The sequence below is a fragment of the Macrosteles quadrilineatus genome, unplaced genomic scaffold (genome assembly GCF_028750875.1).
Source record: "Macrosteles quadrilineatus isolate MER2022 unplaced genomic scaffold, UCM_ALF_1.0 Scaffold_14__1_contigs__length_3811126, whole genome shotgun sequence".
NCBI classification, from domain to species: Eukaryota; Metazoa; Arthropoda; class Insecta; order Hemiptera; family Cicadellidae; genus Macrosteles; species Macrosteles quadrilineatus.
Window position 1 is genome coordinate 63,831 of NW_026542607.1, and position 18,350 is coordinate 82,180.

At 31.8% G+C, this 18,350-nt stretch overlaps 1 protein-coding gene across 1 annotated transcript; it reads right to left on the reverse strand.

Annotated features, from left to right (window-relative positions):
- Positions 1-1,957: 1,957 nt before the first annotated feature.
- LOC129005051 (voltage-dependent calcium channel gamma-7 subunit-like) lies at positions 1,958-8,138 on the reverse strand. The gene is made up of 5 exons (XM_054433831.1): positions 8,088-8,138; positions 4,855-5,106; positions 4,196-4,316; positions 3,399-3,523; positions 1,958-2,621 (listed from the first exon to the last, which is right to left on the reverse strand). Exons 2-5 carry the CDS (start codon positions 5,069-5,071, stop codon positions 2,014-2,016), a joined length of 1,071 nt encoding a protein of 356 aa, XP_054289806.1. The 5' UTR covers positions 5,072-5,106; positions 8,088-8,138; the 3' UTR covers positions 1,958-2,013.
- Positions 8,139-18,350: the final 10,212 nt, after the last annotated feature.

Here is an 18,350-nt window from a genome sequence, read left to right on the forward strand (position 1 = left end):
GAAAGCATTATATTTTGAATAAAAACATAATTTTATTGAGTTAAAGATAATTAGCTTTCCTTCCATTCAAAGTGTCTAACCTTGAACACGACACCATGAAAATATTAAAATTTATGTATTTGTTTGCCAAAAATATTTTTTATAACAGTTTCAAAATTATGAAATTTATGACTTTAATAAGTGAGCATTTTTTAAGTAATACAATTTTAATAGCTACCTACTTATTTTAACAATTATTATTAAAAAACCAGAAAGTCTAATGACAACATTTAATAAAAAATGTATATATTGTCAGGGAAAGATTTCATTCAACATTAGGTAAAACTTTATTATTTACATCTCTGTTTGAATAAAACTGATATTCAGGGAAAAAACACTGCAAGAAACTGATACGTTGGTTGTGGTTATAGATGTAATTGAATATATTTCTTGAATGGCAAAAGGCAGCTGCGATCTCCTTTCGCAAGATCAAAGGCATTCAAGAAGCCTTTCAATATTCCTATTCCAAAGGCAACCAAATGGAAGAGTTTAATACCGTATTCCAATACCACCTCACACCGTGTTTGGTTGGGGAAAATATGAATACACTTGGTAATGTAAATACGGATCTTCATTTTTCATACAGTTTGTACAGTTTGTAACAGATCTCTTCAAAGGGTAATTTATCTTATCATTTTCATATTACATGATCAGTTTTTTAACTATCGTATGCAAAAAAAAAAACTGTTTGTTTTTTCTTCTGTAAAATAGTTATTGGTATATTTTTATAAGACAACTATAATGATAATTGGACAAAATTACGTAACTAATAAAAATATAATGTTCAAACACTTATATATAACTAAATAAACAAAGTTGTGCAAATAAATACCTTAAGTCGTCAAATAAACATTCTTTCTAATTTTAAAGGTTTATTTTTATACTCCTTGAAAACAAAACTAACGACGAAATGTCCATAAAGGTAAACATAATTTATTTTATCACATTTTTCTCATCATCAACATTAATTTGGCAGTGAATTCATGTTTTGAACCAATCACATGAACAAAAGAGGTAATTAGAACATTCAGCGAGGTTTCACCAGCCTGGTAAACAATCATTAATTACTAGCAGTCAACTCTTTCATATTACGCAGTTGTGAAACTATAAGCGTAAAAGTAACACATTTATTGTCACTCTGCGACCTTTTGTAAATGTGTTACTGTAAATATTTGTTTTTATTATTAATCTGGTAAGTAGGTAACAACAAGTAATAACGACGAAGCTTTTTTTATATATTTCCTTATTAAGTTAACAGTTTTTAAGAAACTATTACCAAAAACTAAAAGGTTTGTAAACAAAAAAATTTTTCTTCATAACAACAATTGGAGCAATCAATAATTTGTTTGTTTAGAATTTGATATGTCATTTATACAATGCAACTTCGTTTAACTTATTAATTACAGTTGAACTAATGTATTCTACAATTGGATGCTGATCATTCCTAAACAAGTTTCCAAAGTATCCTCAAAACTAACCCAAAACGCAATTTAAAAAACTGTCTGTTTATTATTCTACAGCTAAAGACAGGTTAATATAGGCTGAACTCTATAAATACTTTTAATTTATATTATAAATTCATTAAATTTCTTGAATGGTCATGTTTTTAATTATTGTATTTTTATAGCCAACAAGGGAAGTAATGACCTTTACACTCTGTATACATGTTTTCGCCGTTTTATTTATGTACAAAACTAAAATTCTGTGGAACAAATAACTCGCCTACATAGTAAAAAAGTATATCCAGGGGAAAGACGTTTCAGTTGTTTGCATAATTGTTTACTTAAATTAACTAAGTGATTACATTTAACAATTAAAACTATCTATTTCACGAACATAACTATTTTGACATATCAATAACACGTATTTGTTTACGGTTAGTTCAAACTAATGGCGCATAATATCGAACAGTTTTGAAGATAAGTTTATGGGGATGGGATTCGTCGATTTGTTTTTTCTTATAGAACAAAACTATCACGTATTTAAACTTCCACTAGAAACAGAGTCCAGAGGACTAACAGTTCTTCGGGGGAATGAGAAGCTCTCTAGAGGATCCTCTATCCTCGGAAACTTGGGAGGACGAGGAAGTGAGTTGAACTTCCTTGTACATGCACTCCTGTGTGAAGGCGTCGATCCTGAGGAGGACGAGTCCTGAGCTACTCCAAGAAGTCCTTGGTGAAGGATGTTGGAGTACCTGATAGGAGGATCTGTCAATGGTCTATGAGGAGGTTTATATGGCGTGACACTGGGTGTACATGTGTGTCCAGGTCTACAGGTGTTGTCCTCGCTTGTACCTTTGACCACACAAAAGTCACCGGTGTTGCGGAGTTTTCTCTCACACGGTATGGTGTAGACCTTCCTCATCTGTCGGTCCGCTCCAGGGACGACGGCGCGCACCATGACCTCTCCAGAGGGGAACCTCCCGAGGAAGGCGAAGACCGAGAGCACGCCGGCAGCCTGGGAGAGCACGCAGGAGGCGATTGCGGCGTGGAATGATCTGCCGTAGCGGTGCTGGAACTCCGGGTTCACCATGTCTGAGAGGACGGAGACGTAGACAACTAGACCTCCGGCCAGCACCAGACCTAGGTAACATGGTGTCAAGGTTAGTGATGTAAAGAAGGTTAGGGAAAGGATAGGAATCTAAAGATTGACCTCCGATAAGATTTCTAAACATATATTTATGTATGTTATCGATTTTCAGCATGGTAGCTAAGTGGTAGCATGGTAGTGTTTTCCCAGAAATCTACTTAAGAAGGTCAACCCCAAGAAGATCAACCCTAAGAAGGTCAACCCCAAGACGACCAAACAAGCTTGCGGGTTAGATCCTGAGAAAATTCCTGGATAAATAAATATATCATTTTAGTCAGTAAGAAATCTATCATTCCACCCATTTAACACACATACTTCACTTTTTTTGCAACTCAACATATAAGCAACATGCTAGCGTCGTAGAAATTGCTATTGTTGTTGAAAATTCACTGTTCAAAACTCTGGAAATGTGCAACGTTGTGGACATGATACGTTTGTAATTTGTATCCTTATGTAGTAAAAAGGACCAACTACTAACCTTCAGCACAATTTCAAATTAAAAACCACTAATAACTGTTTATTAAATCAGTTTTATTTTTTGAAACCAATGAAGTTTTGATGGAAAAGGAAACATTGAATATTCAAGTTTTAGTGAATAGCCTCAAAGGAAAATGGCTATTACCACAATCGTCATGGTAAGATTTATAGGATATAGATAGGTGTATAAATCCGGAGCCACATTATCCTGTATTTGTAATTGCAAAAATTAAAAATACATAAACTTCCTACGTTTATAAATACAAATTGTGTATAGATACAATTTCACTCACCTCCTATGATATATAGCCCAGAAGCAAGAAGGGTTCTAAAGTCGTTGTGACAATGGCCTAAAACTGCCATCAGTGTTGCCAACCCCAACATGGCCGCAGCCAGGGCTACCATCGGTGTGGCGTACCTGGGAAAATATAAAATACTAATAAAGATAATAATAATAACATTTACAAGGATAAAACAAGAGACAAATCAGTATAACACAAACAGCATAACTTTTGAGAGGTGATAAATAATATTTTCAATTAAGCACCTCTTAAAAGCTTTACTCGGATTCAACTGAAAAATCAAATCTTAAAATTTGTATCTAGAATCCATTTGACACATCCTATTTCTTAATATTCAATCATGTTTCTTGAAAACCTTTTTTTCTCAGCTCGTATGCATCGAAGGGAAAATCTGCACGTACCATTGGCAAGATATTTTCCTGTAGATGAGCAGAATCCCTTTATAAATTAAAATAAACTCAAAAACAAGCACAACAATTAATTAGGCATAAAAAAAATAAAATGGGCCTTATGACTTGCCATGCTGGTGACGAAATAACAACGGAATATAAACAACAATAAAAAGCTAAAATTTAAAATCAAAACAAATGGAAGAAATTCCAATGATGTGTTTTATTTACACTGTGGGGCGAAAATAGAGATAGTATAACGGCTGTACAATGTACATTACATATTTTTGGTCGAGTTTTCGACCACTGGTTGACCTCTAGTTTTAAAGTTTTTCCAGAAATTATTTTATCAGGCAGAACAGTTTTCACATTTCAATCACGTCTAGTAATTTTTCTAACCTCATTTTCGTAATGAATGTCGGAGTGTATTCCAACGACGACCAGGTTATTCCTAGATCAGCTTCTCTGACTTCCCGCCAACCTGCGTACGTGATCAGCTGACAGCCAGGTATAGGCAGTACTGCCAACATGATAATAAATAATAATTTACCTACACCATAATAAAATACAACATCACAGGTTGAGAGCATATTATAACTAAATAATAGTTACAAGTTTTATTCTAGAACTATTATAAGCTAACTATAAGCTTTAAAATAGTTGCAGTTAATCAAATTATGAAATGATTCGTACTGAAACCTCAACTAAACTGGCTATCTCTCAGGGTATCTTCCATGAACAAAAGCGTAGCTCTTAAAGAAGTCTGAACCTACGAAGGAGTACCGTACATCAAATACACAAGAAATGTATCAACAAATTAGCTCTTTACTAATGTAATCCTTACCCTAACTGATATGCAGAAAAGATTGAATATACCAACTTAAGTGTACTGAAGGCAACCTATTCAGACCATTGTTGAACAGTTTACTCTCCGAGAACGAAAATACAACTTAGCGCAAGGCCTTCAGCGAACACCTCAGCATGCCTGCTAACTTGCAAACACTGACCACTGGTCATGAACCCATTTTGCCTATTTAACCCTTCATTAATCTACTTACGAGTGTTAGAGGAAGTCAGGATCCTTTTCAAAGCAGGGCAAACTCTCCACAGTCCAATTTTAAAGGAGACGAAATGTTTTGTTTTCGATCCAGGAAGAGATAGAGGTTCCCGTGCATATAACCAGCTGTTTGTCATCACTGCACTGATAATGGAGAAGAAAGATAACATCCCTGCTGCTAGTCCTAGCCTGGACACAGGGGTGCCACCACAGCACATCTCAACACACCAGGGGTACCAACTGTGCGCATTATCTGTAAACATACAAATTGTCAGGAATATATAACAGACCAATATCCCTGCTACTAGCTGTAGCCTGGACACAGGGGTGCCAACTGTGCGCATTATCTGTAAATATTCATTTTGTTATGAATATAACATACCAATATCCCTGCTGCTAGTCCTAGCCTGGACACAGGGGTGCCACCACAGCACATATCAACACACCAGGGGGACCCCTTGTGCACATTATCTGTAAACATACATATTGTAAGGAGTGTACAACAGCCTAGCCAAAGTTAAATGAATACATTACATTTATTAAATACATTTTGAGGGTAGCAACTATAATTTATTTCGTTGATTGTTGCATTCAATGATTCCTACCATGAAAAGGTTTAGCTGAGTCGTAATAATAAACAAACACTTCAAGTAAAACAAACCAATCTCCACCTTAGAAAGTGCACAAGAAAGAAATATTGAAACATGGTTAGTTTTTGAATTGAGTTTGTAATGAAATTGAAGGTTTGCGATCGAGTTTGTGTTAAAATAAAACTCAATTATGACGGGCTTGGGAATTTCTCACAAAAGCTTCTACACAAACTTCATATACGTGGATTACCACAGTGAACACACAGGAGCCAAGTTTTGAGCTACTTTGACTTATAAACTTTATAGCATCGGGAGATGAAGATGCGCTAGGGTATTAATTTGCATCGATCTTTATTGAGATGTAGCTTTTGTACAGTTTTGTTCTGTGTGATTTTTTGGAATCGTAATTAATCGTACTTGAACATATCGAGATAAGGAAGTGCAAAAAAGTTATTGTTTTTAATTATTGCACGTTTATGAGCATGGGATGAGGAAACGCATGATTAATGATAGTCTCATAGTACTTTATTAGCATTTTTGTAACATTTTTCTTTCGTCTCGTAGAATTAGATTAAACTTGTTATTGTGTCAAACCACACAACAACGATGTCGTTTTTTCTTTATGGTGTAAACAGTATTTTACAATTTTGTTTTTATAATTAACATCTTACCTGGCACCTCTTCCAGAGCTTCTAAACCATCTACCATTATAGAACTGTTGTGTTATTAAAATACTACTCGGTCATAGCTTTGCTGATAGGTAATAAACTATAACTAATAGTTAAATGTTTTGGGAGCCTAGTGGTGCTCCCCTTCCAGTCTGAGGGTTGCTGGTTCAAATCTAGACGGAGTCGATTCACAAGCTATTTGTCAATAGACCCCAAATTAATTATATACGTTTAAAAATATATATATATCGACATTGGATGGTAACAAGATCAGAGATTAGACCCACCCCTACCTGCCCTTGTAAAAACGTAGAAAATTTAAATGGCATAAAAAACTATAAATCTACTTCATTCATTAGAATAACTTATTATTTATTATTTTGATTAATTTTGAAATTCTTTTGTATCCACTGAGATTTGATGGAATCGTTTTATGGGCAAATAATAAAAATTCTGACATAAAATAAAGAGTTAATAAAGAAAAGAGTCGATGATACACTTAAAACTATTTTAGATTCAAATAAAATTGTTATCATCTAATAACCAATTAAATTATCTTGTTAAATGCAACTTAAATTTAACGAAGGTAATATGTTTTATTGATCAAATATTAATAAATTGTGGTTAGGTACTTCTAATGTGATAATGTTATTTGTTATAAATTCATTTATGTAGTTACTTATTGTTAAACAAATATTAATATCCTGCAACAGCAAATCTTTTAGACAAAGTGAATTCCCATTTGTCTGATTGGATTTTTACTAAATGTTTCCTTAAACAAATCAGATTCACTCTTTATTTAAAAAGGGTAAACAAGACAGGACTTGGGTTTGTTGCTACAGGGAAAGTAATAAGGAGTATTTTCTGTAGAATGTTATTGGATTACGATGGAACAAGTCCAATTTTTATCCAAGTATATTATATAGATATTATTTAAGCCAAATGTTATCACAATAAGAATAACATTATATAATATTGATTACAATAACCTGGGAATAATAATGTTATCAAAACCAAAAAATAGATATAAATTATAATTTACAGTTGTTTTATTTCTCTGTGGTTGTTTGAACAAGAATGATTCAATATACTAAATAATTTTTGTTTTAAGCTCTACTATTGAATTAGTTAAGAAATAAAATTGCAAAATTTTATGTTTTGAGGGTCAAACATGGAGAACCCCTATTTTTACCCTATAAAACACTTTTCCCTAGTTCGATAATGCTTGTTCGTGGCGTTCGAATAAATGTCAGATAGGCATAGACGTTTGGACCAAATTTCATTGAAATCGGATATTTTATATATGTAAAGAGTACTTATTATTACATCTTCCATCTACCAAAAACTCACATAAATTTGAACTATTATTAAAAATTTACTTATTGACTTACTAGCTAAAATGATTTATAACTTTTCGTGTTTCAAATTAGCTCTTCTTTGAAAGCTACATTGTTCGTATATCGTATAAATGATATAATCCTAATTTTTTTATTGTTTTATTTACAACTTTTAATTTCAAAGTGACTAATCAACTGCTTTATAACTTCGTTAATCATTGTTGTCTTAAACAATATTATAGTTAAATTGAAAAAGAGTTCGCCTTTTTCTAATAAACCTTTATTTTTGTAACGAAGATTTTAAGTAATAGTTCTTAGTTAATTTTGTAAAATATATATTTATTTAAAATTACTTGTGAACCGATAATATTTATGGTAATTGATTATTATAGGAAGTAATACAATTTCTATTGTGGCCGTTTTTCTGACGGATTTATGGGTAGTTTATTTGTGGATTTGTCTTGTGTGTACATTGCAGGTTTTATAGGCCTACTAATTTAAACATTTCTATGTAATTGTCGAATTTAAACTAAATATTTTAATGTGCGTTGCTAATATTTGCATCACCAAGTAATATTACTAAAATATAACGGAACAAATTGATTATAATTAATTATACAAAGAATTATATAAACTTACCGTAAGCACAGAATGGTGAACACACAGAACTATTTGTAAGATGTGTACGCTTTGGCGCTCACCGAGCAACTGAAAGTCCAAACTTCAGAACCAAGAATAGCGATTGTCGATTCATCTATCGAGCTCGCAAACAACCGAATAGAAGAATCGTTAAATAATATCGTATTGATTTTGATTGTTTTTAGCTAATTATCATGACCTAAGATTTCAACGAGCGTTTCCAGGAAAAAATCCTTGTATTCGGTTTTTTTCTGCCGTAATTAGGTACAAACTAAGGACCATAATAACGTTTTAGGTAATATAAAACACATTCTGCATAAGGTTTGCGATAAGTACATTCAAAAGTTAAATACATCAAAATGAAGTTTTAAATAAAATATTAACTGGAAGTCATACGCGTTTAAATTTAACAATCGGATTTATAAAATTTCAAATCTATCATAAGAAAGATATTTTTACATATCTTATTTACTATTCTTTCAATTAACGAATGAATCAATTACCAATTATCACCAATCAATTATGTATGGATTACGCGTAAGATTTGTTGTTTTGAGCTCTCTTTTTGTTTAGCTGTGTAAAATATGACAATTTTCCAACTTAAAAAGTGATAATTTTCGGTTTACCCGGTGTTATTTTCCCCTATAAATTATTTGTGTGTTCAGTATACGCTCTACAGTAAAAAAAACCATGCATATATTTACCACCAGTATACCTTGTTACAATTTCAGGATTGAGCTCCAAGTACTTCTGTTATAAACAAACTGTTCACATCGCTCATTTAGTTACAATAAATCTAAATCATCAAGTGGTCAAAATAAATTATTAAAGAAACAAGAAAATTAAATAGGCCTACACGTTATTGCCTAAGCAAAACTTTCCTATTGATATTTAATTACTATAGATAGTAAAATAAAACAAAGCCGAGTGCCATATGGGAGGACATGTACTGCATTCAATTTATTTTTCATCAACGTTTTTCAGCTTTCTCATTTTCTCGTTTCTTCATTTTGCCGTGAAAGCAATGACCAAGTATTAGACTTATGTATATTACACCACGACCGTAACAGGAGAAAGGGAGGGATATGAAAACTTGTATCTTATCTTCCTGAGGATTTTTTTTAACACCAACAATTTGGATCTGTTTTTAGAATTAGTAATGAGTTTTAAATTCAAGTATTTAAACTTGGCTGAGATATACAAAGTTAAGCAGCTTTGGCATTAATCAATCAAAAGGATACAGTAACTCCCTCAAGTTCAGATACCTTTAGATGGGACTCTAGGTTAATAAAATTAAAGTCTGAACCATTATAAGTTCATACAAATATGAATGGACATTTAAAACTCGTATATTATATATAGGCCTGAACTTTATTACCATCTATATAATTAATACGCTACATGAAACTTTGTCGGTTGAACTCCTCCGCCATTTCTTAACCGATTTTATCCATTGACGTCTCATTGGAAAGAGCGTGTCGCGTAGATTTGCAAACTGGCCTTACATTTTTGAAAAAGTCCCTTGGACTCTGCCCCATTGGCTTTGAAAGTTCCCATGTTATCCTTATGGAGAACACAATTGTTTACATTTTGATCAGCTGTATAATTTAATTGCTGTTATTTATTTTTCAATTCAATGAAACGCATTGAGTACATTTATTTACTACAGTATTTGAGTTTGTGTAAACATAACCCCCAAGACGGATCGTGTTAGTATGGTTGTATCTCAAATTTGTGCATTTAACGTTGTTGTGTGTAGCTATAATGTGTTTAATTGTTGTTTTTTTCTTTTAAATGCCTACGACGTGACGACAACTAAACATAGACAGGAGGCGTAATCGTGATAACGACCGTAGCTAACAGAACAGTGGCGCGTAATAGGCTTAACTCATCACAGTCAGCACCTGACCCTGGACAATCTCAACTATTAAGTTATAAATGCGCCCTAACACTACCCCAAAACGACTTTTTGTTCTCAATTGGCCCTCTATCAATTACCTGTGTTGCCTCTCGCCTGTACATCGAGGCATTTTGAGAAGGAGAAAACAGGCCGGAATGCTTTAGGTTTATCAATAACGAAGATAAACATGGTCTGTGTTACACACCGACCGGTAATGTTTGAGTTGACTCTTTTGAACTCATTGTAAATATGACTGTTATTCGTTTTGAAATAACTCCTGTAATACTTTGCAATTGCTCGAATTCGAGCAACGTGTACACTAGTACTAAATAATAGAGTAATTATATGTTAATTTTTTTTGGAATTTCAGATTTTTTAGATGCATTATTATTATAATTAATGAATTTCATGCATTGCATTATTATTTTATTATTATTTTTATTATTTTTATTTTATTAGTTGCTACACACCATAAAGCTTTCTATAGACTTTTCATTAACTTAGGCCTACAAAATTCCTATGGCTATTAAGTTAGCCCACATTGAACTCAAAGTCATTTATTTCTTAATAAAGATAATTCCTAATTTGTATTTTATTTCTGTCTAATAAGGTAAGTCTTTATCTTAATCTTATAATATATAAATTATTTTAAGAATAAATAGATTTGGTAAGTTACAATATAAAATTTATTAATGAAATACAAGATAAGTTAAGTTGGTTGAATTAGCTACAGGGTAAGTTAACAATGGTAAATTTTCAAAATGGTGGGGTTTCCAAAGTGGAAGATATTATTCTAGGCTTATATTGGGTTGGTTTCTTCTGAAGTACTAATTAATATTTAAATAGGCTATGAGCTCTTAATCTCAGGGAGGGGTGGTCGTGCCGGTTCGAATGATATATTAGGCTTCTTTAAAATGTAGATAATTTAATTTAGTTACTATTCTGAAATACTAGGTTCATGATTCTATTAATATAATAATGTTAATGTCCAAAAAAAAAAGATTCCAAATGGTTTCACTGAATTTAATGAAATAAAATATAATTTGAAGATTAAATTTTGAATAAAAGTTCAATTTGAAATATGTATATCTTGATGAGTTAAGTTAATTGGGCCTATTAGGCTATGCTGATTAAATGTCCAATGAAGATTAAATTTGTCCTTAGTTAAATAAGATGGATGATGGTTACCAAATCTGGAGTGTCTGTCTTCTTAAAATTTGGTACTCTTCAAGGCACTTGTACTGAATACTTTTAGATGATTAGAAATTTAAAATTTAGATTAAGTTTATACTTTGGGATAATGAATTTAGTTTAAATCAAACACAATGTCCAATAAAATGATGTTCACACTGTGAAGAGTTGGCAGGATCTGGGGAGAGGCAATGGTAGAAGCTCAGGAAGTCCATGTCCATTGGATTGAATACGTGTATTATCAATAGTCCGATATGGTTACGCTTTATTATGCCTGAAGATTGTTCCAAGATTGTAAACAGAAACTAGTTGTCACAGCAACCATATTCGATTACCACGATCTTTGACTAATAATACAACTAAACATTCCATCCCCATGTTAAATTTTTAGCCAGATTTTTTTTTCAGATCGTCGTAGTTGATGTGAGCCAACTGCAGATGCGCTGATCTAAATTACTATAAACTCTGTCGAATACACAAACCATTTTACCAAGTCAAACTTAAAGAATGACTTATGGTGAGCTGTAGCAGCTGTTATGACCAACGGTTATGACCCATCAACCTGGCCAGCAACCAAAAATCTATATCTATAAAAGAGGAACTATGTATGTATGTATGTATGTGTGTATACAGTATATGTATATATGTTATGGACTCCGAAACCGCTTGACAGATTGTATTGAAACTTTCAGGCATTATTAAGCACCTTTCAAGGATGGTTTGTGTAAAGTTTGGTGCAGATCCGTCAAAAGGGCTCCACCCCAGAGGGTTTTAAGTGGGCCAATGTCAGACTTTTTTTTTACTAGAATGTTTACAAATAAATATGACAGCTGTTACCAGGCAACTGTTTTGTAAGTTTGAATAATCACAACATGCTGTATTAGTTATGATTTGAAATAGTGCCCCAATGTTTCCACAGAGTGCAGCACAAAAAACTATTTTACTTTTGGATAAGTACAAATATATTAAACCCCAATCGCAGCACACCTGTGCACTCAACAACATTTTCTCCAATGTTAAATATTTAAACATAAAAACATTTATAAAAGTATTATAAACAATAAAAGGGATGGGATAAGTGCAGCAACGCGTGCCGGGTAACTGCTAGTAAGGAATAAAATAGAAATTTAGACACTAGTGCATTCTGTGATTGGCTCACACAACTACGTTTTTTTTTATAAAAAATAGTGACAGCTGGTCTATATAGATGGGATGTCTATTTTAGTATTAAATTGTCAATGCTACGATACAGTTGTTAAAACCACTTTATAAAAAAAATATGGATGTACTAAAAAATGTTTTTGGATTAAGTTTTTCTTAAAAATATTGTTCTAGATCAATGCATAGAAAATAAATTTATGATGTTGTTGTTCTCCTCATAGTGTTTGGCGATTTGTATATTACATTGATAATATATTGTGTACATAAAATTGTTATCTATATTATGTATGTATGTATGTCCGTAGGTGCAATAGCTCCAGAAATATTTATCCAATTTTAATAAAATGTTATACAAACATGTAAATCTATCTTTATTCTATCAAGTACATAAACCAGTATGGTTGGATATGGAAACTGGGTTTTATAGGACAAAATATTTTGTTCCTTAAAACGTAATACTGTTCCCCAATAATTGATTTCCAATCAAAAATATAGCAATTGAAAAACAGAATAATGTATAGGCCTAATAAATATTACATTGAACCTGCTGCAGTCCGCTTGATTGATATGGAGACAATTGAAAAAACTGTAAACTTGGAATATACATATTATTTCTATGGAGAATAAATACAAGATTTTAATTTTCTTGTATATATTTTAGGTAGGCCTAAATTGGTAAATGTATTTGCCTTCTCTGTAGCGGCAATACTAAGCAATTATTAAACCTAACGTTAATTTAATAGGAATAAATCTGCCATATTTAATAACATATTTTAGTGAAACACCATTCAGGCTTACAATATTTTAGCGAATACAAAATAAAAATGCATGTATTCTACAGGTTTTCTATGGCCACCATTTACTGCAAACCTCAAAATTCGACATGAGTATTTTTTTAGGTTTAGTTATATGTTTGCCTCAGCTCACTGAATAATAAAAATAATGCATTTAATACAAGTGCAATCTTTATAATTGACGAGTGAGAAATATTGTTGCTGTAATAACATAACCCAACTGACCTATGAAACCAAGAGTTTCCCTCCTAAAACAATATTTTGCCACAGAAACATCCAAAGAATGTTATCCTTCTCAAGCCAGACCAAGCATTTCCTTTAAATCCAACATAAATGTTTAGAAATGTTATTCTCTTACAAAGGTACATGGTTTGAATATTTTTGCATTATTTCATTTTCTTATAAAAATATTAGTATTCTTAGTAGTATATATTTTTTCTTAAGTAGTATATTTATTTATGGTAAAAATCCTATCACCTTTGTATATTTTTCGACACACTATATTTTTTTAAGACTTTCCACGCACGAAAACAGCTGTTTACCACCTGCTTAATCAAATGGGGTTTCATTACTGTACTGTACATCATTACTGTAATACTGAACTGTAATGAATTTTTCATCACTCTGTATTCGAAACCAGCCCATTTCCATACAGCTGAGATCTTCGAAAATTGTCAATTTCCATACACCAATAAACAAATAGTGATCAGCTGACTTTCCCTGACACAAACATGACTTTAGCTACACAAACAATACTTTGCCTGACATCAACTAAGTTAAAACAATCAACGAATCAATACATGAAAACCTAATCTTATCAGAAGTTAAGTCCTGTAGTTGGGGGAAATATATAACTGATCTGTACACTTTTATTTTTGTTAGGTTAGTTTAGTGTGGCGGAAAATATCCTACGTCACTCATCCAAAATGTGTTTACCCTACTCGTATGGTAAAAACCTATTTTTCGGACTATTTACGTAATATACCATTCCACGGATTAGTAAACGAACTACTTGGAATACTGCTACATTGATCAATATGTGTTAAATAGTAAATCCTGGTGCTGTTAGGCTGATTTGTTTATTTTCTAAATTTTAATTTGTTTACTTGGATTTAATTAAATATAAAAATGTGTTGCGTTAACCATGGAAATGAGTTTTGAACAATATAAAAATACGTACGTTAATTTGCAGAGCTACATTGTTAAATTCATACAAGAGAATGTCGGTAATGTGTTTCAGAATGAGTCTCGTGCAATCGGAGCCACGTATTCAAATTGAATTCTGTGATAATAATATCAAGAAAAGAATATCAATAACACATTTTCAATACACAAACCTAAACTATACTTTAAGGAAAATAGCGTGACAAAACGAATACGGTATTTGTATAAACCAACCATCAAATTTCCATTGGACAAGTGCAATTGCTCCAATGTCGGGGCCAAAATTGTTTTCGTGGACGGAGAAATAACAATATGAGCGGTTTTGTTAATACGGTGGTATCTACAGATATCTTTGTTTGGCTTATTTCCGATCATATTTTTCAATAAGTTATTTGATTTGAATAAGCAATATTACAGTACACAATTCAAGCAATCAAGTTATTTATCGTCATTGAAAAACAACTTTTAAAAGCTGAATGTTCACTTTTCTGTGTAGGCCTATGGCTTATTGATAAGATAATTTTCAATGTTAGTTAATCAAATCAAATTTAAAATCTGTAAAAGAATAATTACAATTCTCTTTTACCTACGATTTAAGTCGGTTTTATAGATTTGTAACATTAGAAATTCACGTAATTTCAAAGATTTTGTCTTTAAATTGTTGTAAGATTTGAGAATAAAGCACAATGATTTTTAGAATATGAGCAATCAAGTAAAGTGGAAGGTAAATAAACGTTAAGAAAATCCGACAGGAATCGGGATTTAGAAGGATTTGTCTCATTTAAAGGAAGTTAAGGCGTTTAGAAACGCCTATTGCCGTTAAAGATAAACGGATATAAGTGAAAAACTGCATACTGCTGGATTAACCTAGAATTAAATTGAATTTAATATTTAAATTAATCTCTTTAATCGTTTTTTATCGGATAAATTGTATAGCAAGAATAACATTTTTTCACGAACCTAAACTCTGGCTTTTACTGGTTTTGCCTTACAAAAAAAAAAAAAACATATAATTTGAAAAAAATTTAAATAACTCTTTCGGGTTTGTAAAAATTAACTTTCGTTTGCTGATGCTAGTGGTTTTAATACACATGAACAAAATTTTAAAGAACCCATAACAATTCAGGCCATCAAAAATTACTGACTAGGACTAGAACATTTTGAACAAAGTTGTGATCTACGAAATACAAACTCTTTTTAATTTTAAATTTATATTGTATTTTCAATATATTGCATTACATTGAATTTATTGGAGGGTTTGCATTTTGTGATTGATTGCAGTTATTTTTAATTTTGATTACTACTGTATTATTTACACAGCTAGTAGGCCTATCTAGACCATGCAAAATCGTTCATTTTTGGCAGCTATAAATTAGATTTCAATATAAATATTTTAATAAATACGTTAGAGAGGGTAATAAATTAAAAATGTTTTTGACAAAAGCCCAGGAAAGAAACTTGATTTATAGCTTAAGATAAGGGTTTTATAAAAAAAAATAATAGTTTTAGCGAATTTCCCTATAGGGAAGTACCGTAGCTATTACCGTAGGTGGCACGGTAAGACCTAGACCCGGGACCGATTTACTTTTTCATTTTGATGTCCCCAGAGGCCAAAAACACTATTCGTTCAAATTTTATATATGTATATATATATATATAGACTTATATACAGGGTGAGTTTTAATTGTCCCCCCTCCCAACTTTTTTCTACATTTTTTCAAATATCAATCCCAGACCACTTCCAAACATTGTTGGGTAGTAAGTACTTCATTTTGACAAGGTGGTCATTTCCGGCCGCCATCTTGGATCCGCCATATTGGATGCAAAGTTTTTTTTCAAATGTAAAGGTGGGGTTGTGACCCATTATTTCGAATTAGATTTTTACCCTGATTACAATGCCGAACACTGTTTTTAAAAATCTTCATTTATTCTAAAGTTATGAGGGCTTTTTAAAACTTTATTTTTAGCCCATTTTAACATTGTGTATTTACAAACTAAGGCCATAATCTCAAAATAGTGCTAGATAAAGATAAGTATACACTACCAGTAATTGTCGACCTATTTTCACATGGTTATGACTGATGTATTTTTTTCGGCCGCCATCTTGGATCCGCCATTTTGAAATGTGATTAATTATTTTAAATATGAAGGGGGTGTTGTGACCCATCATTTCGAACTATTTTTTTAAGCTAAACTCAATGCCGCAATCCATTTTTTGTTATCAAGTTTTATTTATGAAATATTGTAATTTTTTGTAAAAAATGACAATATTTAAAAATAACAAGAATGAAAATGAAAAACGGACCATGGAATTAAGTTCAGCTTAAAAAAGTAGTTAGAAATGATGGGTCACAACACCCCCTTCATATTTAAAATAATTTATCACATTTCAAAATGGCGGATCCAAGATGGCGGCCGAAAAAAATACATCAGTCATAACCAAGTGCAAATAGGTCGACAATTACTGGTAGTGTATACTTATCTTTATCTAGCACTATTTTGAGATAATGGTCTTAGTTTGTAAATACACAATGTTAAAATGGGTTAAAAATAAAGTTTTAAAAAGCCCTCATAACTTTAGAATGAATGAAGATTTTTAACAACAGTTTGCGGCATTGTAATCAGGGTAAAAATCTAGTTCGAAATAATGGGTCACAACCCCACCTTTACATTAGAAAAAAAAATTTGCATCCAATATGGCGGATCCAAGATGGCGGCGGAAATGACCACCTTGTCAAAATGAAGCACTTACTACCCAACAATGTTTGGAAGTGGTCTGGGATTGATATTTGAAAAAATGTAGAAAAAAGTTGGGGGGGGGACAATTAAAACTCACCCTGTATATATATATATATATATACGTCCGTGAACGCGATAACTTGAGTAATTTTTGTCCGATTTTGATGAAATTTGGTTTAAAGGTGTAAGGCAGGATAAACTTGAATGAGTTCGCGAAGCAGCACGATCGGACCATGTGAACGGGGCTTTACGGGGGGTTTTATGGGGTAAAAATTGGTTTTTCTCACTTTTGACCCTCAAAACACAAAATTTCAAAATTTCTCTTTAGACCTTTTTAAAGAGCTTAAAAAAACAAATAATTTAGTATATAAAAGTATTTTTGTTCGATTATTAGTAACGGAGAAAATTAAAAATTTAAATTTAAAATTCCCATGTTATTCTTATGGAGAATATTGTCAAATGTTGTAGTTTGCTTGTTTATGAATATATTTTGATCAAACTTGGCAAATTTATTTATTTTGTACTAAGCTATCAATATTTTACTCAAAAACACACTTTATTAGTTTCCTTGTAGCAGCAAACCTAGGTACTCGTTAAACCTAATGTTATTAAAATATATTTAACTGAAAATCAATTCATACAAATGGAAATTTGCTTAGTCGGCAGGTTTGCTGCGGCAGGGGTATTTGTATCTTATTTCTTCAAATTCTATGTTTAAGGATAATTTGTAAGCGTGTCGTGTAAACAACTATTTTGAGACCATTATCAAAGACGATTCTATACACCAAATATAAAAAAGACAACATTTATGTTTAGTTATTTTATACAGTTTTGAAGCGATTTGCTTATAATCAAATTAAATTAATCATTCAATTTTAGTTACCGGTATTCAAAACATTGAGGTAGTTGTGAAATCAAACATATATTTTAATAACAATGAATATATAAAACTATTACTTGATTTTAATTTCTCCTCAGTTAAAAAATAGTTTAATTAAATAAAAAAGTACTTAAAGAAGTTTAAATGAACAAGTACGGTTTAGATGGCGCAATAAGAATTAGATTGAAGAGCAGTATTTACAGAATGGTCCAAGAAAGGCAATTTGGATATTGAAATGTCGACTTTCTAATCAAATGTCTAGAAGACACTTATTTCTAAAACGTCCTGAATTCTTGAATTAAACCCCGTAATCGTCTCTTTTTCGTCTCTCGTTTTAGTTCATTTCACGTATAGTGAATAGGCTATTACCGTAGGTCTTGCGTTAAGACCTGGTCCCTGGACCAATTTACTTTTTTGTTTTGAACAGACAAATG

Coding starts and splice junctions, on each gene's coding strand:
- LOC129005051 (XM_054433831.1), bottom strand. CDS start 5,071: ATGTGCTGTGGTGGCACCCCTGTGTCCAGGCTAGGACTAGCAGCAGGG. Junction 3,524..4,195: donor ACATTCATTACGAAAATGAG/GTTAGAAAAATT, acceptor ATATTTTCCCAG/GTACGCCACACCGATGGTAG. Junction 2,622..3,398: donor TGGGCTATATATCATAGGAG/GTGAGTGAAATT, acceptor CATGTTACCTAG/GTCTGGTGCTGGCCGGAGGT.